The sequence below is a fragment of the Cryptomeria japonica genome, chromosome 9 (genome assembly GCF_030272615.1).
Source record: "Cryptomeria japonica chromosome 9, Sugi_1.0, whole genome shotgun sequence".
Lineage (NCBI taxonomy): Eukaryota > Viridiplantae > Streptophyta > Pinopsida > Cupressales > Cupressaceae > Cryptomeria > Cryptomeria japonica.
Window position 1 is genome coordinate 123474294 of NC_081413.1, and position 27809 is coordinate 123502102.

At 33.7% G+C, this 27809-nt stretch overlaps 1 protein-coding gene across 1 annotated transcript in view; it reads right to left on the reverse strand.

Moving 5' to 3' along the window:
* Positions 1–5161: 5161 nt before the first annotated feature.
* LOC131062756 (uncharacterized) overlaps positions 5162–27809 on the reverse strand; it is a 29785-nt gene continuing 7137 nt past the window's right edge. Inside the window, exons 3-6 of the mRNA XM_057996478.2 lie at positions 15586–15768; positions 14941–14999; positions 14747–14840; positions 5162–5543 (exon numbers count right to left, since the gene is read on the reverse strand). Coding sequence (XP_057852461.2) covers positions 14767–14840; positions 14941–14999; positions 15586–15768 — 316 coding nt within the window. The 3' untranslated portion in view covers positions 5162–5543; positions 14747–14766. The remainder of the gene's footprint in view (positions 5544–14746; positions 14841–14940; positions 15000–15585; positions 15769–27809) is intronic.

Consider the following 27809-nt stretch of genomic DNA (forward strand, 5'->3'; position numbering starts at 1 on the left):
AGTTAGTTCATATTATATACATGTTGAAAAGGAAAATTGTGATTGCAAAGGTGAAATAAAAGTACATTTTAATTATTCATTATAATAATATCTTTAATAAACTTTATTTCAACCACTAAAAATAATCAATGTTACAATAATTGAATTCTTCAAAACTAAATATAAATAAAATAAAATGAATTTCACAACTTGGGATAACACTAAAAAGAATCAATGTTAAGAATGATATCCTTCTTGAGGGATACAATTAGGGTTAGGGTTTTAAGGTTTATGGTTGGAGCTTAAAGAAAAAAACCTAAACCCTAAATTTAGGGTTTAAAGAAGTTACAAAACTTCGGATTAGGGTGAACCTAACCCTAAAATGTAGGACTTAGGGCTAGGATGTTATGGTTTGAGGGTTAGGGTTAGGGTTAGGGTTAGGATGTTATGGTTTGAGGGTTTAGGGTTTAAAGAAGTTACAAAACCCTAAAATTTAGGGTTAGGGTTAATGTTGAGTTTAGGGTTTAAAGAAAAAAAATTGAACCTTTAGGGTTACGATTTTAGGGTTAAAGGTTTATTGTTTAAAGAGGGTTTAGGTTTTACATTCAAACCCTAAACGTAATAATCAATGTTACAATAATTGAATTCTTTAAAACTAAATATAAATAAAATAAAATGAATTTCACAACTTGGGATAACACTAAAAAGAATCAATGTTAAGAATGATATCCTTGAGGGATACAATTAGGGTTAGGGTTCTAAGGTTTAGGGTTAGAGCTTAAAGAAAAAAAACCTAAACCCTAAATTTAGAGTTTAAAGAAGTTACAAAACTTAGGATTAGGAGGAACCCAACCCTCAAATGTAGGACTTAGGGCTAGGATGTTATGGTTTGAGGGTTAGGGTTAGGATGTTATGGTTTGAGGGTTTAGGGTTTAAAGAAGTTACAAAACCCTAAAATTTAGGGTTAGGGTTAATGTTAGGGTTTAGGGTTTAAAGAAAAAAAATTGAACCTTTAGGGTTACGATTTTAGGGTTTAAGGTTTATTGTTTAAAGAGGGTTTAGGTTTTACATTCAAACCCTAAACGTAACCCTAAAATTTAGAGTTAGCTTTAGGATTAATAATTAGGGTTTAATGTTGTAGGGTTTATGGTTTGAAGTAAAAACCCTTAAATATATGATTATAAAACCCTCACAAAACACTAAACTCTAAAATTTAGAGTTATTAAACCCTAAATCCTAAAACCCATCTAGAAAATTTAAGATTTAGGGTTTCAAGAAAAAACCTTAAACCCTAAATTTCCTAAACCCTTTTATGATTAGGGTTTACGATTAGGGTTTAGGGTTTTTTCTGTAAACCATAAATTTTAAGGTAGGGTTTTTTCTTTAAATTTTAACCCTAACTCTAACTTTCTTAAAACCCTAACACTCTAAACCCTAACAGCCTGCCCTAACCCTAACCCTAACCCATGTAACTTCTTTCATCTTAACACTTTAACCTTAACCCTAACTCTAACCCTAAATTTTAGGTTTTAGGGTTTTAAATCGTAAACCCTAAAATCTTAACCCTAAACCCTAACCCTAACTTCTTTAAAACCTAAACCCTAAAAGCCTAACATCCTAACCATAATTTTTTTCTTAAAACCCTAACATCCTACCCTTTTTTCTTTAAATGCTATAAACCCTAAAACCAAACCCTAAACCCTAAAACCTTATTAGCTCTTGTAACTTCTTTCATCCTAACCCTAAACCCTTTAACCTAATCATTAACCCTAACTCTAACCCTAAATTTTAGGGTTTAGGGTTTTAAACCGCAAACCCTAAAATCCTAACATCTTAACCCTAAATTTTAGGGTAGGGTTTTTTCTCTAAACCTTAACCTTAAACCCTAAACCTAACTTCTTTAAAACCTAAACCCTAAAAGCCTAACATCCTAACCATACTTTTTTTTTCTTAAAACCCTAATCATTAATCCAAACGCTCTAAACCCTAAACCCTAACATCCTACCCTTTTTTTGTTTAAGTGCTATAAATCGAACCCTAACCCTAAATTTTAGGGTTTAGGGTTTTTTTCTTTAAACCCTAAACCCTAAAATTTAGGGTTAAAGGGTTTAGGGTTAGGATGAAAGAATTTACAGGGGTTAGGGTTATGATTAGGGTTTAGGGTTTAAAGAAAAAACCCTAAACCCTAAACCATGAACCATGAACCCTAAAAAGCAGGGTTTAGGGTTTTGTAACTTCTTTAAACCCTAAAACCTTACATCCAACCCTAAATTTTAGGGTTCGGGTTTTTTCTTTAAACCCTAAACCCTAAATTTTAGGTTTAGAGTTTTTTCTTAAAACACTAACCCTAAACCCTAATCATAACCCTAACCCCTGTAACTTCTTCCATCCTAACCCTAAACCCTTTAACCTTAACTGTAACCCAAAATTTCAGGGTTTAGGGTTTTAAAATGTAAACCCTAAAATCCTAACCCTAAACCCTAAATTTTAGGGTAGGGTTTTTTCTTTAAATCTTAACCCTAGGCCCTAACTTCTTTAAAACTTAAACAGTAAAAACCTAACATCCTAACCATAGTTTAGGGATGTTAGGATTTTAGGGTTTACGGTTTAAAACCCTAAATCTAAAATTTATGGTTAGAGTTTAGGGTTAATGATTAGGATTCAGGGTTTAGGCTTATAATGAAAGAAGTTATAGGGGTTAGGGTTATGATTAGGGTTTGGGTTTAGGGTTATGATTAGGGTTTAGGGTTTGGGGTTAGGGTTATGATTAGGGTTTAGGGTTAGTGTTTTAAGAAAAAACCCTAAACCTAAAATTTTGGGTTTAAGGTTTAAAGAAAAAACCGTGAACCATGAACCATGAACCTTAAAAACCAGGGTTTAGGGTTTTGTAACTTCTTTAAACCTTAAACCCTAAAACCCTACATCCAACCCTAAATTTTAGGGTTTAAGGTTTTTTCTTTAAACCCTAAACCCTAAATTTTAGGTTTAGGGTTTTTTCTTAAAACACTAACCCTAATCCCAAACACTAAACCCTAACGCCAAACCCTAATCATAACCCTAAACTAGAACCCTAATCATAACCCTAACCCCTAAACCCCAAAATTTAGGGTTGGATGTAGGGTTTTAGGGTTTATAGAAGTTACAAAACCCTAAACCCTGATTTTTAGGGTTTATGGTTCATGGTTTAGGGTTTAGGGTTTTTTCTTTAAACTTTAAACCCTATACCCTAAATTTTAGGTTTAGGGTTTTTTCTTAAAACACTAATCATAACCCTAAACGAAAACACTAAACCCTAACCCTAAACCCTAAACCCTAATCATAACCCTAACCCCTATAACTTCTTTCATCCTAACCCTAAACCCTTAATCCTAATCATTAACCCTAATGATAACCCTAAACCCAAACACTAAACCCTAACCATAACCCTAAACACAAACCCTAAACCCTAATCATAACCCTAAATTAGGGTTTTAAACCGTAAACACTAAAATCCTAACATCCCTAAACCCTAAATTTTAGGGTAGATTTTTTTTTCTTTCAATCTTAACCCTAAACCCTAACCCTAAAAGTAACATCCTAACCATAGTTTTATATCTTAAAACCCTGACATCCTACCCTTTTTTCTTTAAACCCTAAAATTTAGGGTTAGGGTTTAAAGAACCTAAACCTTAAAATTTAGGGTTGTGGTTAGGTCTAGGGTTTGAAGAAAAAATCTATGGTTAGGATGATAGGCTTTTAGGGTTTTAAAAAAGTTAGGGTTAGAATTTAAAGAAAAAACCCTACCCTAAAATTTAGGGTTTACAGTTAGGGTTTACAGAATCGTAAACCCTAATCATAAAAGGGTTTAGGAAATTTAGGGTTTAAGGTTTTTTCTTGAAACCCTAAACCCTAAACCTTAAATTTCCTAAATTTTAGATGGGTTTTAGGATTTAGGATTTAAGGGTAAACCCTTTAACCCTAACTCTAAATTTTAGGGTTTAGTGTTTTGTGACTTCTTTAAACCCTAAAACCTTAACATCCTAATCATATATTTAAACCCTAACCCTCAATTTTAGGGTTTTGTAACTTCTTTAAACCCTATACCCTCAAACCATAACATCCTAGACCCTAAACCCTAAACCCTCAAACCATAACATCCTAGCCCTAAGTCCTACATTTTAGGGTTCAACTAATCCTAAGTTTTGTAACTTCTTTAAACCCTAAATTTAGGGTTTAGGTTTTTTTTTCTTTAAGCTCTAACATTCATTCTAACATTAATTCTTTTTAGTGTTATCCCAAGTTGTGAAATTCACTTTATTTTATTTATATTTAGTTTCTAAGAATTCAATTATTGTAACATTGATTATTTTTAGTGGTTGAAATAAAAGTTCATTAATTCATTATTCAATTGTGATAAAGGATATTATTATAATGAATAATTAAAATGTACTTTTATTTCACCTTTCCAATCACAATTTTCCTTTTCAACATGTATATAATATGAACTAACTTAAATTTATAAAATATTATTTATTTTAAATGAAAATATTTACACATAAGCTTCCCTTAGCTTCAAGAATATTTATTCAAATATTCTCTACTAACAAGGCCAACCACGTGAAGGTGGAAGCTTCTTTGGCCTCCCCTAATGGACCTAAGACCCCTAGTTGACCTAAGACTCCTAATTGACCTAAGACAACCACAATACGACACAACACACAAACACACTACAAAACAACACAACACATTTACATAATTATTTACATAATTTTAAATATGCAACTTGAATGTGATGATTATGTTAAGTTGTCAATTTTATTTGTTGTTAGTTATGGAATACGAATTGCTAAAATAGTATGAGTCGAAATATTTATTTTATTATAATTATGGTGAAATTCTTATCAATGTGATGATTATGTTAAGTTGTCAATTTTATGATTTATTGTTAATTATGTAATATGATATGTTAAAATAGTACTTTTTTTTATTATAATTATGGTGAAATTCTTATGTTATGTAAATTGCATTAGTGATATGAATTAATGTTGTTCAAATGATATATTTGTAAGGGCAATTTATGATTGGCTTCAAGTCATTTACAATAATGTTAAATATGACAACGGTTTTTAAATTGCATTCATAAAGTGAGTAAATTTTGCTTTTGTAAGAGGGTTATTTATGATTATCCTTCGTGCACTATTTTATAAATTATTCATAAACCATTTAATAAATTCTTAAATAAAAATCAAACTAATAAAAAAAATGCAAAAAAAAAGAGACACAAACCTTAAAGAATGGTCTTGGCCTATTGACCATTCTTTAAGGTGCCAGAAAACACGACCTCAAGGAATAACCATGGCCAATGATTATTCCCTTCAGTCTTTAGAAGGGGTTTTAAACCCCCTTCCAATATTTTTTTATTAAGCACTATCTTTGTACATATTACAATGCTAGCAAGTCAATATGCTTGACCAAAATTTAACTACATAAGTGATTGAAGCCTAATTCCATCTCTTGTTGCTTTTATACATCATGATGAAAAATAATTCATATAGCTGCTCAGCTCACTTCTGCAACATGCTGCCCTGTCATACCAATTCAGCTATAAATTAGTCAATGTAATGCAGCAAGTGAAAACAATAATGGAAATAATCACCAATCCAAAAAGATTCAGGTATTTTACAACTACCACAAATAAATAAAAAAACGTGCATTTCCAAATACATGGAACATTTATACCTTTGTCATGTTTTGTTTGTTGAATAATGGCCCCTTTGACAAATTTTAAAAGTAATGAATGTTTTGAATAATGGCCCCTGTGTATGATACAAATAAATATCAAACAAACTTCATGTAATACATATCTTCACAATATCCATTCTTGAATTATGAAAATGTTTCGCATCCCTAAACCCATTTCATGTTCAGCAATCTTGGAGATGAACTTGATGGCACTATAGCATGGCAGTCACTTCACAACAGACCAAAATGTAATATTTTAATTTGACCTCTATTGTTGAATAATGGCCCCTTTGACAAATTTTCAAATGTTATTAAAAGTAATCAATGTTTTGATCACAGTCTCTATCTTCAAATCAAGATCCTGTTAGACTATTTGCCATTGATGTCAAAATATATCAAAAGATCCAGAATGATATTGGAATGAAGAATGATTAATGGTTTGTGTAGATAATGGTCAAACAAACTTCATGTAATACATATCTTCATTGTTCTCTTTGGTTGCATATGTTTTGGCTGTACACAGTAGTTCTTGTAAGGAAATGATAATAACGGATGATTGAAAGAACTAGTATACTCAGACCTGCATTGCTGCCTTAATGTTCAGTCATGTTCAGATTTGGAAATGCTTGAAGAGGAGATACGTATTGGTTTCCAGCATGAAAGTTTTCATTGATAGTTTGCCTTATTTAACATCTTTCTCATTGGTTGATTGGTTATAATGTAACTACTTGAATAAGTTAGAACCATCACAAAACTTTGTTTTAAAATGCTTGGAGAGATAGTTTGTAGGAATAAAAAGGTGTGATTTGTAATTGACTTGGAGAGAAAAGAATATTATTCTAAAGCATTCATTGAATTCTAAAGGAATGTAACTGTGGTGGTAGTTCGAAAAGAATACACCGTCATCAAGGACGTGGTCTTACAGATTTGTCTAAATTTGTTGATCACTGAACGCTATTCATAGTTGAAGCTTTCTAAATGTTCAAAAATCAGAAGTTAGAAGTTTAATAAAATATTCATATAATATTAATATTTTGAAAGCTTCAAAAGATGTTATTTGTAATCTGCAATTGTTATGATGTTGAAATTCAGTAATGTACTTAGTGATTTGGTATCACAAAAATTTGAGTTGGTGCTCAAAGATTTGAGATTGAAAGTGTTGGTGCACTTATAGACAGGGGTTTGATAACTTTTTAGTGTTGGTACCATTAAAGCATTGTAATTGGAATAAAGATTGTGAGGCCGGATTAGGATAGTAATGAAAACGATAACAGCAATAACAATTACAACTATGAAGACAATAGCACTAATAAATGCAACAAGAAGAATAGCAGTAAAGACAACATGAACAGCATCAGCAACAACATAGGGAACGCCTCTAATGAATTTGAGCCTAACGAGGTTTGGGAGTCTGTGAGAGCAGCAGTTATATATGTAACTCAGAGGTCCTCTATTACCAGGACCCTGGTTTTCAATTTTGTTTTGGCCTGTCTAAATGGGGGACGAAATAAGATGCTAGCAGCAAAAGCTTATGATATTTATAATGCAGAAATTTGGTCATCTGGTCTATGTATTTATACTCCTGAAACAATCTAGGATGTGGCCAAACCTGAGATCCCAATTTGGGTAAGGAGACTGGTAGGTCTTGTGGTAAACGTTCCTTATGCCAATCCTGGACAGGTAGTCTGGACTATCAACGGCCTTGAAGCATCATTGTGGCCGTTTCATAGTTCAAGAAAATTCTTTGTAATGAGTAAAGATTAGCATTGTGTACAATCTGAGGCCATATAACTTAGAACTATACTTATTCTGAAAAATAAATCATACTGTTGGTTTTGTTTTCTCAAATCAATTGTTTATGTTGTAATTGTGCTTCAAAATGTAAATAAAAACAAGGTTAAATCTTGTTGCTAACTTCTTCAACCTTGATCATAATAAGATTTTGATTATAGATTGTGCTGGATTTTCATTGCCATTGTAATTCTTGGTCTATTCAATCTTGTTTAATAGAATGCCTAATAATGGTGGATTTTAAGTTTAATTAAAAAAAATTAGAACAAAAGTTGAGCATTTAGCAATATTTGGTTTTATGCAGGTCTCTCATCGCTGCCTAATAATGATGAGGACCTAAGCATTGATTAACAATGGCAAAGTACATACAAAATTTCGAAAGAACTTGTTGAGATCTTTAGAGTATACTTTCTCCCCCAGGGTTTTGGAAATTTGCTGGTATTGCGCTGCAGATTGATCGAGTTGATCATGAATCCAGTGAGTGGAATGGACCTTTTTTGGAGGAGATTGAGATGAAACAGAGGTTGTGAATGTATAAAAGAATGGTCAATTGGTAGGGTACCAAAAGGGAATTCAATGAAATTTTGGTGAACCGTATATGGTTTCCATGATGAAAGACTATTACTGCCAATTATGCCATCATAACCGGGAACTCCAACATTCACAAAGAGGAGTTCATAGGTATTACCATTGATTGAAACAGGGGCTTTGCAAGTCATTTTGCTAAAGCATTTGTCACCAGCACCAAATTCAATACTGGTTTGGTGAGGAAACAATTTATCAGATGGAAAACAATTCCAGTGTGTTACATTTATATCTGTTACATTTATATCTGCACCAGTGTTGGCACTTGATGGCATCTTACATTTGGAGGGTAGTTTGTACGCATGGGGCAAAGTAGGTCTACCTGTCAGTTATGAGGAATAATGGTGTTTGTCCATGGAACAAAGATAATTGGCATCCTATAGATTATTGTAATTTGAGGGTTGCAGTGAAGGTCAAATATAACTAGATTTTCGCTGTAACCAAGATCTAGCCTTGTTGAAGCACTCAAATATTGTTAAATACACTCAAGCTGAGCTTTCATAAGCAATGCCAAATTGCCCTTAAAACTCAACTTTCCTAAGCTTGACATCAAAGAGAAATGCATGTTATATGACATTAAATTACATGATAATTTTGTAAGGTTAACAAAAGAATTACATAGAAAATCAAATTGTAAAGGAAGTAACCCCAAAAGCTAACCTTGGATTTAATTTTATATTTTGAAGGAGTTTTGAATAGATCTTCTTTAAAGAAAAACAAAGAGGGGATTTTCCCAAACCAAAACCAATTTCATAAGAAGATCCAAAGGAACCAATGGTTCACAAATATGACAAAACTCAACATCTTAGTCGTTAGGATGAGGGGATAAATCTCATAAATTGTAGCCTTATATCTTGTCTTTCATTATAGGAGACAAATGGCAAACAACCAAGTTGTATGCCAAAGATCTTTTACACTATGCCTAATCATTTAGGTGCCCCCTAAAGAGGACCTTGACAAAAAAGGGGACATCTAATTACATCAATAAAATTCAGCTTGTAATCGTTTTCAAAATGTCCCTAGCAGAATTACATCTTTAGAAGACTTGACTAATTTACTTTGCCTGCCACATAAACTGCATAAAAAATCTACTGTACCAGTCCTATGTGGTCTTGACTTGACTACTAGGCCTTCGTGAAGCATTAGCTACCTCAAGACTACTAGGCCTTAGTGAAGCATTAGCTACCTCAAGTCTTCGTCTAAGAAAGAACCCTGAAAATTCCAAGATTCTATTAGTGCCTTGAAGATCATTCAAACCCCGTGGAGCAATAGCAGATGTATGTCTCGCTTGACCATATAAGTCTTTTGTCACATGGTCATAAAAGTGGCTTCCATTGCTCTTCTTCCAACCTCTCCAATAAGTGCCTAATCCTTGAAGATGTAGTTTGAAAATAAAACTTTCAGAATTCACTTTGCAAAGCTCTTGATTATCCAACTTTTATGCCTGAATTAAAAATTGCCTAGTACTATGATTCCAAAATTTCCCCCCAACATGACAACATTTTTATTTTTCCAAAAATCAAGTTAACAGCGCAAGTTGTCCTCATGAATCACGTTGAAAGAAATTTCCATATAAGGCCCGATCTGACAATCTCACTATCCCTCATTGTGCTTTGAAGTGTAAGTTCTCCTCGACATGGACTTAATTTGCTCAGTTGGGATCACAAAGCGAAATGCCTTTGCCTTACCAGTTATGTCATAGAGTTAAAAGGGGCCCGTGACGCAAATAAAATATGCCTTGAGGCATTACCATCCACTTCGCTTGCCATTTTTTTTCCTACAAAGTATACCCACCTTAGATTTTATTAGGTATTCCTGATCACTTGACCACTTTCCACAAAATTTGAGGACCTAAACACTTTCTTTGTATTGCTGATTTAGTTTGACGATCCATTGATCAAATCTGATCATTCAAATTAGTTTTCTGGATTTGATAGTGTGAGCAATTTTTAACTATCAACATTTTGCATCACACAGTTAAAACACGTGTTGTGAATCTGATTATGGTAATCTATTGATTGTTTCCATCTTATCTGTTCATACAGAGCCTAAGAAAGGATTGTCTTAAATATTGACTTCTCTTTGCTTAATACCAAGGACATATTGATATAGTATGTGTTCCACTATTCTCATTTAATAGCAAGCACATGCATGATAGAGTAGGTGTTCTTATAAATGTAATTTGGGGTGATGCAAAGTTTTTGAATTACAATTTATAGCTTTCTTCTACAGAAATAGTATTAAGGTTCAGTTCAATATTGTTGAGAGTTTGAATTTTGTGAACAAATTCATTGATTTTGAAGGCTTTGATTGGAAATAATGGATGGAGCTCTGTATCCTAGCATGGGAGATTGTATCACGTGGGACAATATCCAACCTCAAGGGCAATATATATGCTGCATATATGAGGTTGATGATAGGATCTTCATGCCAAGGCTTCTTGCCTCTGGCTATATATGCACGAAGAGCTCAACTCCCCTTAGTGGCGAAATTAGATGGAGAAGAAACCGATATGCTTGGAACTAAGTACAATGCGATGATAGATCCAAACAATATCCTTTCTAAACAGCTATTTATTTTACTAATGCTGTTTTGGATTATGATAATGATGAAATGTCTTAAAAATATGATTTTAATCCACAAAGGTGCATTCAGTTGTTATTATGTTCCACAAAATCCTGATGCAATCATGGAACTTGGGGAACAGAGACAGAGAGGTTGTTGCTAATGGATAGCAGAGACTTTAAGCAGATAGGACATAGGGCTTGATGACCTTATTGAGGCTTACATACAAGTAATGTTATAAATTTACATTTCTGCATTATTTCAGGTTTGAACATGATAATCAGTCTCCAACATTTATAGGCTTGATTTTTTACGCATAGATTCAATATGGCAGATTGTTCTTGCTGTCATGGCAATTGATGGTTTGACTTGCAAGCTCATCACACCCAAGGTATTGCTTATGATTTGAAACCCTTTAAGCTGGTCTGAATCTTTCAATTATCTAAAAATTTAGAGAAACAATAAATCTGCAAAAATTGAAAATATTACTCTATTTTATAAAATTAAAACAAATTAACTTTTGTTTCTGGAATCAATGATGTAGATTCTCTTTGCATTGACATTTCAGATCACACTTCATCTTCCATCGTCAAGATGAGAGAGTTGTAAGAGAAATCCTACCTACAGCTCTCTCATCTTGATGATGGAGAATTTCTCCTACATCTCTCTCATCCTAATGATGGATCACAGAGTGTGATCCGAAACGTTGATGCAAAAAATCCTACACAATTGAATCCAGAAAAAAAAAATTAAGAACCACAATAAAGTGTGTCTTGATTAAAATAACTTGTGATTTTAATACTTATTGATCTCCCTCCTTTGGATTCTCAACCTCATCATGGATAATCTGTGTATGGTAGAGATCCATCCCTTGGGGGAAGCGTTGTTGGAAACCCGTCACTAACAGCTATTATCACACAGGTGGCTGTGTTTGCAGAACAGTTTCGGGTTACTGAAGTATTTCATCAGGACAATTATAACTACTTTTTCTTTAGTAAGGTAAAACTATATGGAAAGTTAAGTGTACAACTATTGGAAGTTTGTGGGATTGTTTTGCAGGTGACTCAGCAAATGCAAATTCCACTTTCATATGCAGATGCAATCATTGGCGCAATTGGTTCCAAGAATAGCTAAATGCGCAGGACAAGTGGAGCAACAATAGCTATCCAATAATGTCGGGGAGATCCTGGTGAAATGATTGTTGAAATAGATGGAACTGCTACAAGTCCAAACTGCCCAACAATTGATACAAGTGGGAGGAAAATGTTTTGCAGATCTCCCTAACACCCATTTCATGTTCAACAATCTTGGAGATGAACTTAATGACACTATGGCAATCACCTCACAATAGACCAAAATGTAGCTACATACCCTATGTTAGACCATAATACTAGGATTCTTTCAGTTTTCTAACACGTTTAAATAGTTGCTTGTTTCACTGCAATCAAGTTGTGATATAAAAGTAAAGGTTAATGTTTGTTAAGTCCCTTATCATTCTTCAACTTTCATATTACTGAGACATCATCCCAACGATTAGCTTCTAAAGCAGCACATAATACCCAAGTGTTTTAGTGCTAATGTAAAAAAACTCTACACACACTAAGAAATGCATCCCAAACAAGTAGATTGTAGAGGCATCTATTCAATTAATTCATGTGCTTAGCACAACCAAGAAGGTCTACTAGGTAGGCTTAATCTTCCACTATAGTACAAACTCTTGAATCATAATATCAAAACATTGCACACTTTGACAGTAGACCTACATTATAGAGCAAAAGAATTTGACACGTATTTTCACCTAGCTTCTCCCACACTCTTTTCAACATTATAGATAGAAGAACTCGGTTTTTTACTTCCTCTTTCTCTACTGCCAGCAAGTGGTGCATGTGGATATAAACGGAGGACTAGTGAAAACAAACATGTTCGATTCTATGGGGCCTACCTAGGGCAAAACCTGAAGATTAAAGAACATCAACTCTACGGAGGTCCAGAAGACATCAACAATGAAACCCTTCCACTAGAATCCACATAAACAAAGACCAACAAATCAAGGAAGGGTAGATTACTGACTACACCTCCAAGAAAAGAGAAATCAGAAGAGGAATCATCTGAAGCTCATCTCTAGATGAGCGTGAAGCAAAAGAAAAAGATAGGTAAAGAAAAGGCATGGAGGAATGTCTCTTCACAAGATGTTGATGAGGAGCTGAACACACCGAAAGACACTTTGCTCCTGGAACAAGTCTCACCACCAGCAGACGAGGACCAACTCTATAGTGGCTTATTCAATAAGGATATTTATGACATGACCCTTCAAAAATACACCAACATGGTGGCACCCAATAAATTGATCATTGAAATGTCCCTAATCTGGTACATGGTAACAGCCATTTCATGCACAACAATCTTGGTGATGAACTTGATAACACTATGGTAGCTACATACCCTATTTTAGATCATAATACCAGGGTTCTTTCAGTTTTCTAACACATTTAAATAGCTGCTTGTTTCATTGCAATCAAGTTGTCATATAAAAGTAAAGGTTAATGTAGTTTGTTAAGTCCCTACTAACAAAGATTTTCAAATTGGTATGAGTTTCCTAAGACATTACTCATCTTATATGGGGTACACAACCTTTGCCATTAGGCCCAATCAGGTTGTGACTAAAACTAAATTTTTCAAATGTAGTAACGAATTTTGAATGCAGTCTATCTTCCAATCAAAATCCCTGTCGAAAAATCTGAACTCGATTTTTTTTTTTTTATTATATTATAATATGCTATGCTGAGTATAATATAATGTATATTTTAATTCTATTTTGCTTTTGAAGTCCCTATACCAAGTATAAAACTGAAGTAGTTTCGGCATTGGCTAATTCTCTCTCTTTTTTTATTATATTATAATATGCTATGCTGAGTATAATATAATGTATATTTTAATTCTATTTTGCTTTTGAAGTCCCTATACCAAGTATAAAACTGAAGTAGTTTCGGCATTGGCTAATTCTCTCTCTCTATGATGGCTGCAGTAGTATAGAACATAAAAAAACACATCCGGTTGTCTAAGGGGAGATCCAAGTCAACGTTTTGATCTAGTAGGGGAGTATCAAATAAACCAAAAAATAAAGGTAAAACGCAAGAGTGAATATGCTCGCAAATTCCTATAAGTTTAGTGTTGGTGCAGGAGCACCTGGAATCAGCACCAACAAAAACAAATTTTTTTGTTTGTTGCCTTGGTTTGTTTGGCTTTATTTCACCATCTCTCTTTCCGCCATATCTCTACGATTGCAGCGCCTAAAATGATTTTGAGTGGCTGATGTAAAGCCAATACATCCTCGCAGCCTGGAGGAAGTTTTACTACAGATATATAGATACTATTTACATTCGTTTTCAATCATGTTCATGTTATTGTGTGAGGGGAAAATAGTGCAAGGAAAGGTATTACCACTCAGCTTATGGTTTCGAAGAGGAGAGTGGGAGGAAAATGAATAGGAATGATGTGTTTTTTTGTAATTCCTAGTTTTATTTTGCTTAGTAGATTATCCAGGATACTATTTACTTCATTTTCGATCATGTTCATATTATTGCGTGAGGGGAAAATAGTGCAAGGAAAGGTATTACCACTCAGTTTATGGTTTTGAAGAGTAGAGTGGGAGGAAAATGAATAGGAATGATGTTTTTTTTTGTAATTCCTAATTTTATTTTGCTTAGTAGATTATCCCGGATTGAGAATGTATATTAACCAAGGCAGCTAGTAGTATGTGTAGTTGTCATCATAAAATAAGTCATCCAGAAGTCACCTCCAAATGTATTATAATATCAGGGTAAAATTGGTGTGGAGAAGATAATACCACATTAAAGGAATAATACTTAATGATTGACATAATAGAAAAAGAGTGTGTATACACAGAACAAAGCATGGCATTCATATTCAAAGAAAAATATAACAATATGCATGCCAACATTAAAGACCCCAAATCAATAAAATTACACTCAAAATTTTATCATAGAAAAAGGGTGGGTATACACAAGAAATGCATAGAACAAAACATGGTAGTCACACAAATTAATCATGAAAACAATCTAAAACATTAGACACATGTACATACCAGGTCCTGTTTGTAATCATTTATGTCAACCTCACCAAACATGTCAACTTCAATGATTGCAGCTTCTTTGTGTTATGACAACCAGCAAACAAACCTAATAGTTGATTGTCAGTCATTACATTCCAAAACTAGACCAAAATACTTAAAAAATAGAGCAAATCTAAACACAATGAACTAAAACATTTGTGATTTACCAAGAAGTAAGACGTCCCACTCCACAAGCTTTTTCCTTGAACAAAACAATGACATCCACCTAATCAGTTTTCATAACATAAATATGAAAAAAAGGAGAAGTTACAAAACAAAAAGAAAGCCACAAGCCTAAATATATCATCCTGCATTTTACACACTTGATTTTGGTTCGTATACTTTATTTGGCCTTGCTATTCCATTGTCAACTGTGTAGTTCAAAATTTAATCGATATTAATTAGTTGAGCTTATACATTTGCACATTTTAAATTGATATTTGTTTTCTATTATTTTGGGATGTAGACTTTATCTAGAGTCAATAAAAGTTTATCATGGTACAGCGAGCAGGGTATAGACGAGTCTAGTTATGGAAAACAAGGTTTCATTCTATGAGGTTACCTTCTAAACTCAAGATAGCAGCAAATATCACAGAAAGGATCGAAAGGGTAGTAAGATAATATGTGGCCTTATTGTTCACGACAATCATACTCATGTGACAATAGGGTACATGAACCTAGGGGAGGGTTTAAAGGTGGTTGAAATCCCAAGAGATATAATAATTGTATTTCTGACAATTCAACACCTTTACTAAGAGGATTCAAATTCACATAAGAATCTGCAATATATTTCCTTAGGAAAAGGTATATACCTGCTGCAAAAGTGCAGATTGTTGTTGCTGAGACGAAAATTGCTTCTGGTTGGCCACTGATAAATGAGACAATTGAGCTCCCAAGAGACTTGGATTGTGTCCTTGCTGCTGAACCTGCTGAAGGCACTGAAGATAATTCTCCCTTTGATCTGGTCCAACCTCAGCACTTTCATAAAACTGGCCCTGAAAACATACAAACCACTTTGTCAAACTCAAAAGTGGTTCGTCATCCACATATGACAATAAAACCTGAATGCTTATTACAAAAAGAAATCTATTCTTTTCATTAATATGTCACAATATGTGCAGTCTAGATTCATAATCTTGTTAGGTTTTAATTACCAAGTAGACCTTCACAAAAATTGGTTTTAAAGCAACTAAAAAATAAACAAGATTAAAATCATCAAAAAAGTATAAAGATCTACAATTGAAATTTCAATGTCACATTTTGACAATCAATGAGCCATCAAAGGATTATATTTCTGTAATGTGTAGTGAAATGGCTTGTCTGGTTTTTAAATTGGTGACGAATTCATCTAAAACTTTGATCAAATCACCACACATCAGGCTCTAGAAAATAGAACCCATCATGACGGAGAAAAATAGCATCAATCCTCAAAAATAAATTATCTACAAGGGGAACAAGAAAAGAAAATCGGCCCAGAAATGAAATGCAGATGAAAAGATTAACAAGATGAACTGGAAAGGACAACAACAAAATATTCAATGAAACGCAAACCATTCATCAAAATGTGATACAATGTACATATTTATCAATATTAATGACTGTTCAATTCATCTCCTAGATGCCTATTCAGCTTTTACTGTATCAAGGATATATAAAAGGTAAAATATTATCCTACTACACCTAGGGATTATGTACAGTTAGTACATACCCCCCCTTGATACCTAGGGGCAGAGGTAAAACCATTGTTTCTATGCACTGATCAACTTGTTTATGGTGCCTCAATTGCTTCGTGATAAGCTCTAGTCTTTCGCAAAAAGTTTTGCTTGAGTCATAGCTTATTCGTTTCTGCGGTTATAGAATTTTTGTTAACCAAGATATTGACTCGGTAGTTCAGTTCATTTTCATGAGTTGAGTCAGCTGTCCATAACACTATATCACATTTTGATAGAATATCACACCCTACAGTTATGAAGGTTTTTTTACACCATTTTCTCCGATAATTGAAACTTAGCATTAATTATAAGCGATGAAATTTGTGAGTTCAACACTATTTTTATGCTAAGATAAAAGTTAAAATGTCATGTCCCCCATTTATAGCAGAAATAATTAATATAATTTTTGCCATATAATATGTTAAATCATGTTAAAATTATATTATACTATATTACATTGATATTAAAAAAGATATCATATTATCAATTTACATTGAATGATGTTATTATGTTAATAATGTACATTAATTTACATTTATATATTGAATGATGTTATTATATTAATAATAATATACATTGTATTAAAATGGTGTAACAATATATATATTAATAATTTAAATTATATAAATTAACAATATGTAATTATGCCATTTTATTAAAATATATATTATATTTGTTGAGTGGTCCCCAATAGCCATTCCTCTAAAACGATGACTTGATTAAATGGAGGATCCCATCAGGTGTGAGGGTAGCGACCCTTCAAAAAGGGGTGCTACCAAATAGGAAGCATCGTGGCTTTCCACGACGATGGGGGGTTAGGATAAATACCTTCCCTCCTATGCCAATTTAGGAGGATAGCAAGCAAGGAATGGTAAAGTCTGCCAGCAGGGATAAAGACGGGTAAGTTCAGTGTCAGGTACGTATAAGCATGAATTTCTTGAGTTAGCATTAGAGTATATATCAGCCAGTATGATATACATATTTAAATTTAGATTTGTGCATCATTGAATATAAATTAAGATGTTCTTAATCAAGTCAATGACAATTAATATCATATTAAGTTAAGAAGGTAAGTTTTATCTATTTATTCAAACAACATTAAAATAACATAACGGTACTGCCAGACGTAACATATAAATATATATTCAAATTATGGTAATACTGCAAATTCTTATAAGGAATAACAAACTGATTATAATGAAATGACAATAAGTGGTTAGTGCCAATACAAAGTAACACTAACAGGATACTTTGATGACAATCCAATACACAACATTGTTGAAATGTAATATAAAATGATAATTATGTCAGATGTAATTGATTATCATAACGTGATGGATTGAATAAATATAATAAATGGTTCATTGTGTAAAGAGGGACTCTCTTTTAAGTACACCACTCCATAGTGGATGCCTAACACTTGCCACTTGGAGTCAAGAGGGATGAAGCATCTGCTCTTGGGCTTAAGAGGGAAGGTGGTTGTGATGAAGGGGAACGGTGATAGAACACCTCGCTGGGTACATCACTTCATGATGGATGCCTAACACCTGCCATATGGAGCCAAGGGGGATATGGTATCTGCTCTTGGGCCTACGAGGATTGGTTTCTTGGACACCCTATCCAACTAGCCTACCCTAATGGGCTAAGGAAATTGACTGGTAACTGACTTTCAATCTGACTTTATATAATAAACTGATTATACCCAACAAATTGGCATTCTAAACAATAACTAATATAGCAGAATTGATATCATTAATATAATCTCATTGGTATATGTTTCAGGTTTAAAAGTATTGTTTTATGTGTTCTCTAATCTTTGTTGCAAGAAACCAGTATCCAAAGTTATGCCCATAAAATTTAATTACCTATCTTTTGGATTTGGGCGAATTTAGGTTAATCTAAATTATGACATATTAGGGGACATTACAGTGGTATCAGAGCTTGATTCTGCTAACCTATTGGACAAACCTACTTTAATGACTACTCAATTAGAACCAATTATTCAACCCTCTTCTTAAATAAATTAAAAATTGAATTGATCAGGCCAATATTGCATTCTTGTGAGCGTGCCTTTAATTGCTTCATGTCTAATTTGTGTTTGGAGCATGCCTACTCCAGGGGTGTTTTATATGTACACTTTCATCATCTATATCTTGTGTTTGCACCATGTCTAGCATGTTTTCAGCATGTGTTTTATATCTTATGTGTATTTATGTGTTACTTCATGAATAAGGTGTTTTCAACATGTCTATTCCATGAATACCTTTCTCATGTATGCTTCATGACTAATGTGTCTTCGGCATGTCTACTCCATGGGTACCTTTCTCATATATGCTTGTACCTTATGTTTACATGTATAATTCATGTCTTCCATATTCATATGTATGATTCGTGCTATATGTAGCTGCTTCATGCCTTATGTACATTACTTCATGCCTTTTGTATATTCATGTGTGTTGCTGCTTGCCTTACATGTGTCTATTATTTCATGTCTTATGTGCAGACTTCATGTCCTATGGCATTTATGTGTGTTACTTCATGCCTCATGTATACTTTATGCTACGTGTATTCATGTGAATGCTTCATGCCTTAAGGGAATTCATGTGTATACTTCATGCATTACGTGTATTCATGTGTACACTTCATGCTTACATGTATTCATGCCTTATGTGTATGCTACATGTTTTATGTGGATGGTTCTTGCCTTGTGTGCTTTCATTTGTATACTTTGTGCTTTACACCTTATGTGTATTCATGTGTATGACTCAGATTCATACTTGTCGTATTGGATTCGTGCATACCTTCCCCATGTATGCTTTGCGCCTCTATGTGTATTGCTTCATGCCTAACATGTCTGACATCTATGCTTGTACCCAACATGTATTTATGGGTATTATTTCACACCTTATGTTTATGCTTCAAGATTTACATGACTTCATGCCTTCTGTGCATTTGTGTGTATTACTTCATACCCGGCATGGATGCTTCGTGTCTTACATACATTTTATGCTTCATGTCTTGCATGTATGCACTCAATTGCTTCATGCCTCCCATGTGTTTATGTCCATGCTACATCCATTGATGCACTTTGTATCTCATGCAATGGCTTCATGTCATGTCCCCTCCTTGATCGTTGTATATATATAAAACAATTATTATTAATTAATATAATAATTACCGAAGAATGATTATAGGGAGATGCGATCTGTTTGGAAGGATGCAACCCTTTCTCTGGCAAGATATAAGAAGTCACTGAAATCGGGAACTATGACGGTATTAACTATTTAGGGGAATCAATAGCTGACTGGACAAAGACGATGAATAAGAGTGGTGAATCCATCCTTGCAGACAATAAGACCCGTGAAATAAATCGATAAGAAGAGACAGCATCATCTTTCTCACAGGAATTAAGAATTAAAATCAGTTATAGCGATTAGACTGAGACTATTGTCTCGCATACAAATACATTAATATTAATCTAAGACAGTGACTATCTATATAATTCATAGATCTGTTCATATATAGATATACATTCACAAATCCACACCATAGTATTGGCGTTTAGGATGGATTGATTGGTAGATATATTAGTCATCCTTCCCTTTCTCAGATTGTGATGCATATCAGATTTCTTACTGAGAGCAGAATCTATATTAAACTTAGATCTCGGCATCATAAGATCACTTAGCGATAATATTGATTGAATTCATCATTCCTTTACTAAGCCATTAGTGAAACATATTTAGATATTCATATAATCATTTGTACCAAGCAACACAACTCTTAGAGATCACTGATTAATTGGCAATATTAGACACTTAACCATTAAAAGTAAGGTAAAACATAAATTGGCACAACAATGGGAAAATTGAATGATTTGTTTATGAGTTTAGAGTAGATTAGGAAAGGGAATATATATGATCTGGCAGCATCGATCAGATCAGATCAGAACTGTTATTGAGTTACAGGCAGCAACATCCCTGTTCTGGGTGGTATGCATAGGGGATGTGATTGGTAAGTATGCTTAATATATGTAGCCCGAATATGTTTGTATGGAGAATTTAATAATAATATTACATAGACTGCAACATGTACAGTAGTAATACTTAATTCCTAACAGTGGCAGACCAGATCTGTCTGCCCTGTTACCAGCCATTAAAAATATTCATAACTAATGTTTTAAGTAGTGATAGTTTCAATAATGTATATAATAGGTATTTAGCAAATACTTCAATAATTAGTTATATTATTTAATTAATATATTTATTTATGTGTAAATATTCAAACCGGAATAAGGATAAGTATATATATATAGTAATGATGTAATATCAATAATGTTATATACACACATAATGTCTTAATCAGACAAATAACCTTATTAGACGGTAAATCAGAAAGAGCTCAGAAGATAATACATGGTAGGAGAATATGTTCATATGCCTAATCCTTGTTAGTATGTTACTGCTGTCAGTGTTTAAGAACTTGGGAAAGGAGCTGTTTTTGTGTTGGGGACATTACAGTTGGTTTGACACTTGCATTAAGAATTATGGATGTATGACAGATGAACGATTTATTTATAGTTAATCGAGTGAGCAGTGGAATATCACTGATTGGATTCTAACTTAAGATGGAAATGTCTCCTGATATATTCAGTGTGAGTCATAAGTATATTGAAATGGATTAATTATGTTTAAAACATAGTAGGGGACATTACACTTCATGTATTTTCAGCATGAATGCTTTTTGTCTTTAATGGATGTTTCGTATCTTAAATGTTTCAACATGATTACTTCCTTTGTGTGTGTGTGTGTCTTCCTTGAATATGCTTGGTTATTGGTTATTCTACGAGTATACTTTATGAGTACTATACTCTAGATGAGGTGCATGTTTTAAATCACCAAGGCCCTTCTTTTGCAAACACGAGTCTCATACTCATAATAACATGGGAAGGACAACGCAGGGATTATTGAAACATGACCATACTATGAAAACCTATATGAAGGAAGAATGTGTGAGAGTACAATTGCTCAAACCATGAAGTGAAAAGTATAGAAAGTTGCCTATAAATTGTCATTAAAGGAGAAAGGAAACATGTTTAGCCATTCAATATATTTGTGATACATAAGATCTCAATCTACCAGCTAAGTTTACCAATACGTCAATATCCAACCATAGCAATCTATATGCATACAAACTGTATGGCAAAAAGGGGGTGATGCTAGATTTCTGTAATTAAGAAATTGAAATCTTATTCATTACTCACTTCTATTTAGTAACTACGATATCCATGATATTCACACTATCAACTAAGATTTCTCATTGACTAGTTATACAAGTTAAGTATAGCTATCATTAACCTTTTCACATCATCATCTAGACCTATTTAATCAAGATGAAATATCTTTTACATTCTACAAATACAACCTTTATACGTTTTGAGAAATTTATCTCATTAAATGTCTTAACTATTGACTTCAACATATTCCTCCAACAACTTATAAAACAAGACATTTAGACATGTATTCCTCTCATGAACAATATGTAATAATGGAGTAAAATCTATCATTTGGGGCTTCCACAAAATCACTTCCGCAATCGTAAGTGGTATTTAACTCTTTGTACCAAAAGATCTTCTATTCTCTAACTGCTTATCACACATTGTGAAACATCATATAGAGTATGACGAAACGATATCAAGCTTCTTTACAAATGTTATAGCATTTTACTCTCTTCCAAACAATTGTGTTAGGGTACAACTATCATATAAACGGTGAGATTCAGTGAACTAATTCCTAAAGGTCTCCTATTTATATGGCATAGCCAACATGGTCATTACACAATTGAGGTCATAGATGTGTGTCACGCTTCTAATCCTCTTCTCAATAAATGGGAAGTTCACCCTTGCTCGTCTCAAAAGAGACCCATAAGACTAACCAAGACGGCTCTTACGAATACAATTGATGAGAAAAAACTTGTCTTAAGACAAGTCTTCAAGGGCTAGTTTGGGATCCTCACATTGAGAAGATTTAATTAAAACGATCATTGCTTGAGGACAAGCAATCTCGGGAAGGGAGGACTGTCATGTCCCCCATTTATAGCAGAAATAATTAATATAATTTTTGCCATATAATATGTTAAATCATGTTAAAATTATATTATACTATATTACATTGATATAAAAAAAGATATCATATTATCAATTTACATTGAATGATGTTATTATGTTAATAATGTACATTAATTTACATTAATATATTGAATAATGTTATTATATTAATAATATACATTGTATTAAAATGGTGTAACAATATATATATTAATAATATACATTATATACATTAACAATATGGAATTATGCCATTTTATTAAAATATATATTATATTTGTTGACTGGCCCCCGATAGCCATTCCTCTAAAACGATGGCTTGATTAAATGGAGGATCCCGTCAGGTGTGAGGGTAGCGACCATTCAAAAAGCGGTGCTACCAAATAGGAAGCGTCGTTGCTTTCCACCACGATGGGGGGTTAGGATAAATACCTTCCCCCCGTGCCAATTTGTGGGGATAGCAAGCAAGGAATGGTAAAGTCTGCCGGCAGGGATAAAGACGGGTAAGTTCAGTGTCAGCTACGGAAGGATTAAGGCAGAATTCGTAGCACCCAAGGTTTCGGCAAAACGGGAAAAAGAAGAGGCGAGATAAAAACAAACAAGGTAAAGAAGTAAGGTAAATTTCTCATGGTAATGTTTGTTTACAAAAGTCTACTCTGAAAATGGTTTCGGGGGATTCTGGAATGTAATTCACCGATTAAGATTTACATGTCTATTGATAACGAAAAATGCTTATTCAGGGGTAATTAATATACATTTACACTTATGTATATATCCATCTGAATATATATATAAGTGCAGATGTATGGATACAGGATAACCTAAGGGTAACTAACAACGCAGTCTCAAGGTTTATGGCATGCAATTATTTCTGAAGTAGTAGACAAATTTAAATTTTAGAGCCTAAGCATATTATATGTGCATTTTTAGGTTATGATTTCTATTCCATAAGAAAGTTAATTAGATTTTTGTTTAATATATTCAATTGAGAAAGGCTATGACCTAAAATGACAAGGAATTGAGGGTATTGCCATAGCTCTTTATCTGTAAGAATATTGTAGCCTGGATGATCTCTTACATTATCATTCCTATGGGGTAGGGGATGTTAAAGTGAGAGACCAAAAAGGCTACTATATGTTATTAAAGAAAGCTCAGTTCTAAAAGGATAATATCTGGAAATGAATGGTTATTGCTAACATTTAGTAGTATTTGGTAGCTATGTTTGGTTGATTTTTGGTAGATCAGGACAAGAATCTGCTTGAAGAAGGAGAATTCAAACCCAATACGGAATAGCTCACTTGGACATAAAAGGTGGACGCATAAATGGAAACCCTCATCTATTGGTCTCAAGCAGCAGGAAAGAAAACAGAGGAACTCTTTCAACAGAAAGTTTGGAAATTATAAGGGCAGAATTGCCAAATAATTGTAATTTACCTCAAAAGGAAATTGAGGATTGTAAAGACAAGAAATGTCTAAACTTTATGTAATTCTGATCCAGTTGGATCTGGGCAAGACCGGAGGTTTTCTTCTTCCATTCTTCCCTACCGGTGCCCACACCGAATGGAGATGTAAAATATTTTATTAATAAAATCAATTTGGCCAAGGCCTATTACCGAAAAAAAAAAAATATACATTATATACATTAACAATATGGAATTATGCCATTTTATTAAAATATATATTATATTTGTTGACTGGTCCTCGATAGCCATTCCTCTAAAACGATGGCTTGATTAAATGGAGGATCCCGTCAGGTGTGAGGGTAGCGACCATTCAAAAAGCGGTGCTACCAAATAGGAAGCGTCGTCGCTTTCCACCACGATGGGGGGTTAGGATACATACCTTCCCCCCGTGCCAATTTGGGGCGATAGCAAGCAAGGAATGGTAAAGTCTGCCAGCAGGGATAAAGACGGGTAAGTTCAGGGTCAGGTACGTATAAGCATGAATTTCCTGAGTTAGCATTAGAGTATATATCAGCCAGTATGATATACATATTTAAATTCAGATTTGTGCATCATCGTATATAAATTAAGATATTCTTCATCAAATCAACGACAGTTAATATCATATTAAAATAAGAAGGTAACTTTTATCTATTTATTCAAACAGCATTAAAAAACAGTACTGCCAGACGTAACATATAAATATATACATTTGCACATAATCTCAGGAATACATAATACAATCAGATTCAAGTTATGCAAATTCTTATAAGGAATAACAAACTGATTATAATGAAATGACAATAAGTGGTTAATGGCAATACAAAGTAACACTAACAGGAAACTTTGACGACAATATTAGAATAATATCTTTCTCTTTGTGTTATTAATGGTCATTTAAGTTGTTTCTAATTTCACCTCTAGTTAACGATTGTTTCTTTTAGAAACATCGTCTTTGTAACTCTATTTAAAGGAGCTTTGTCTTCTCAGTTTTTCGTTTTCCGTGCATTGGGAAACATGCAAGATGGCGTCATTGACCAACTTGATGTTGGAAGGCAGTCAGGTTTTGTGCACTTAGCATCTTCTTAGTACCTTGATTTTCGTGCGTCGAAAAGCGTGAAGATGGCTTATGGGCATCGATGTTTGTTTCGGTTTTTAATTTTTTTTACCTAAAAAAAATTCTGATGGGTTTTAATATTTTTTCCCTTGAAAAAATCTGTGGGTTTTAATAGTTTTGTCCTAAAAAATTATCTGTGGGTTTTTAAATATTTTTTGTCCCTGTAAAAAAAAAAAAAAAAAAATCATTAAGGTTTATGATTTTTTCCTAAAAAAATTGTACTTTGCTGCAGTCTGTTTTTCGTCGCACCTGGAGTTGTGCGAACATCTGCAGTAGTCTCTTATTTGCAGTCTATTTTCGGGCATCTTGCTCATCTGTAATAGTTTGGAGGGTTTGCCGATTTTTTCCTCAAAATCGTGACAACTGTTCTTGGTGTGTCTCTAGTTACAGGGAGGAACAGTTCTCCAACATCAGGTTGGACGGTTGGTGTTGTTTTGGGTATCTCCAGAAGTTCTGCAGTTTCTGGGAGGGTTGGTGGCAGACTCATCTCAAGTGACAGAGTTAGTGGCAGGCTCTTGTCTTCTGTTGCAGCGTGTTCTGAGAAGAAGGGGGCAACCTTCTCTATTATTTCTCTTGGTAGTTAGAACGATGACCATTAAGGGAGGGTATTAGAATAATATCTTTCTCTTTGTGTTATTAATGGTCATTTAAGTTGTTTCTAATTTCGCCTCTAGTTAACGATTGTTTCTTTTAGAAACATCGTCTTTGTAACTCTATTTAAAGGAGCTTTGTCTCCTTGATTAATTGAACAACATCGATTCTTTGAAATCCATTGCGTGTCTCGCACTGTTTTAGACAATCCAATACACAGCACTGTTGAAATGTAATATAAAATGATAATTATGTCAGATGTAATTGATTATCATAACGTGATGGATTGAATAAATATAATAAATGGTTCATTGTAAAGAGTGACTCTCTTTTAAGTACGCCACTCCATAGTGGATGCCTAACACCTGCCACTTGGAGTCAAGAGGGATGAAGCATCTGCTCTTGGGCATAAGAGAGAAGGTGGTTGTGATGAGGGGGAACGGGGATCATATGGAGCCAAGGGGAATATGGTATCTGCCCTTGGGCCTACGAGGATTGGTTTCTTGGACACCCTATCCAACTAGCCTACCCTAATGGGCTAAGGAAATTCACTGGTAACTGACTTTCAATCTGACTTTATATAATAAACTGATTATACCCAACAAATTGTAATTATAAACAGTAACTAATATAGCAGAATTGATATCATTAACATAATTTCATTGGTATATGTTTCAGTTTTAAAAGTATTGTTTCATGTGTTCTCTAATCTTTGTTGCAGGAAACCAGTATCCAAAGTTATGCCCATAAAATTAAAGTACCTATCTTTTGGATTTGGGCGAATTTAGGTTAATCCAAAGTATGACATATTAGCGGAAATTACAGTGGTATTAGAGCTTGATTCTGCCAACCTGTTGGACAAACCTACTTTAATGACTACTCAGTTCGAACCAATAATTCAGCCCTCTTCTTAAATAAATTAAAAATTGAATTGATCAGGCCAATATTGCATTTTCGTGAGCGTGCCTTTAATTGCTTCATGTCTAATTTGTGTTTGGAGCATGCCTAATCCATGGGTGTTTTATATGTACACTTTCATCATCCATACCTTGTGTTTGCACCATGTCTAGCATGTTTTCAGCATATGTGTTTTATATCTTGTGTATTTATGTGTTACTTCATGAATAAGGTGTTTTGAACATGTCTACTCCATGAATACCTTTCTTATGTATGCTTCATGACTAATGTGTCTTCGGCATGTCTACTCCATGGGTACCTTTCTCATATATGCTTGTACCTTATGTTTACATTTATGATTCATGTCCTCAATATTCATATGTATGATTTGTGCTTTACGTAGCTGCTTCATGCCTTACGTGCATTACTTCATGCCTTTTGTATATTCATGTGTGTTGCTGCTTGCCTTACATGTGTCTATTATTTCATGTCTTATGTGCAGACTTCATGTCCTATGGCATTTATGTGTGTTACTTCATGCCTCATGTATACTTTATGATACGTGTATTCATGTGTATGCTTCATGCCTTAAGGGAATTCATTTGTATACTTCATGCATTACGTGTATTCATGTGTACACTTCATGCTTACATATATTCATGCCTTATGTGTATACTCCATGTTTTATGTGGATGGTTCTTGCCTTGTGTGCTTTCATTTGTATACTTTGTGCTTTACAACTTATGTGTATTCGTGTGTATGACTCAGATTCATACTTGTCGTATTGGATTCGTGCATACCTTTCCCATGTATGCTTTGCACCTCTATGTGTGTTGCTTCATGCCTTACATGTCTGACGTCTATGCTTGTACCCACATGTATTTATGGGTATTATTTCATACCTTATTTAGGTTTATGCTTAAAGATTTACATGACTTCATGCCTTGTGTGCATTTGTGTGTATTACTTAATACCCTGTGTGGATGCTTCATGTCTTACATACATTTTATGCTTCATGCCTTGCATGTATGCATTTAATTGCTTCATGCCTTCCATGTGTTTATGGCCATGCTTCATCCATTGATGCACTTTGTATCTCATGCAATGGCTTCATGTATTTTCAGCATGAATGCTTTTTGTCTTAAATGGATGCTTCATATCTTAAATGTTT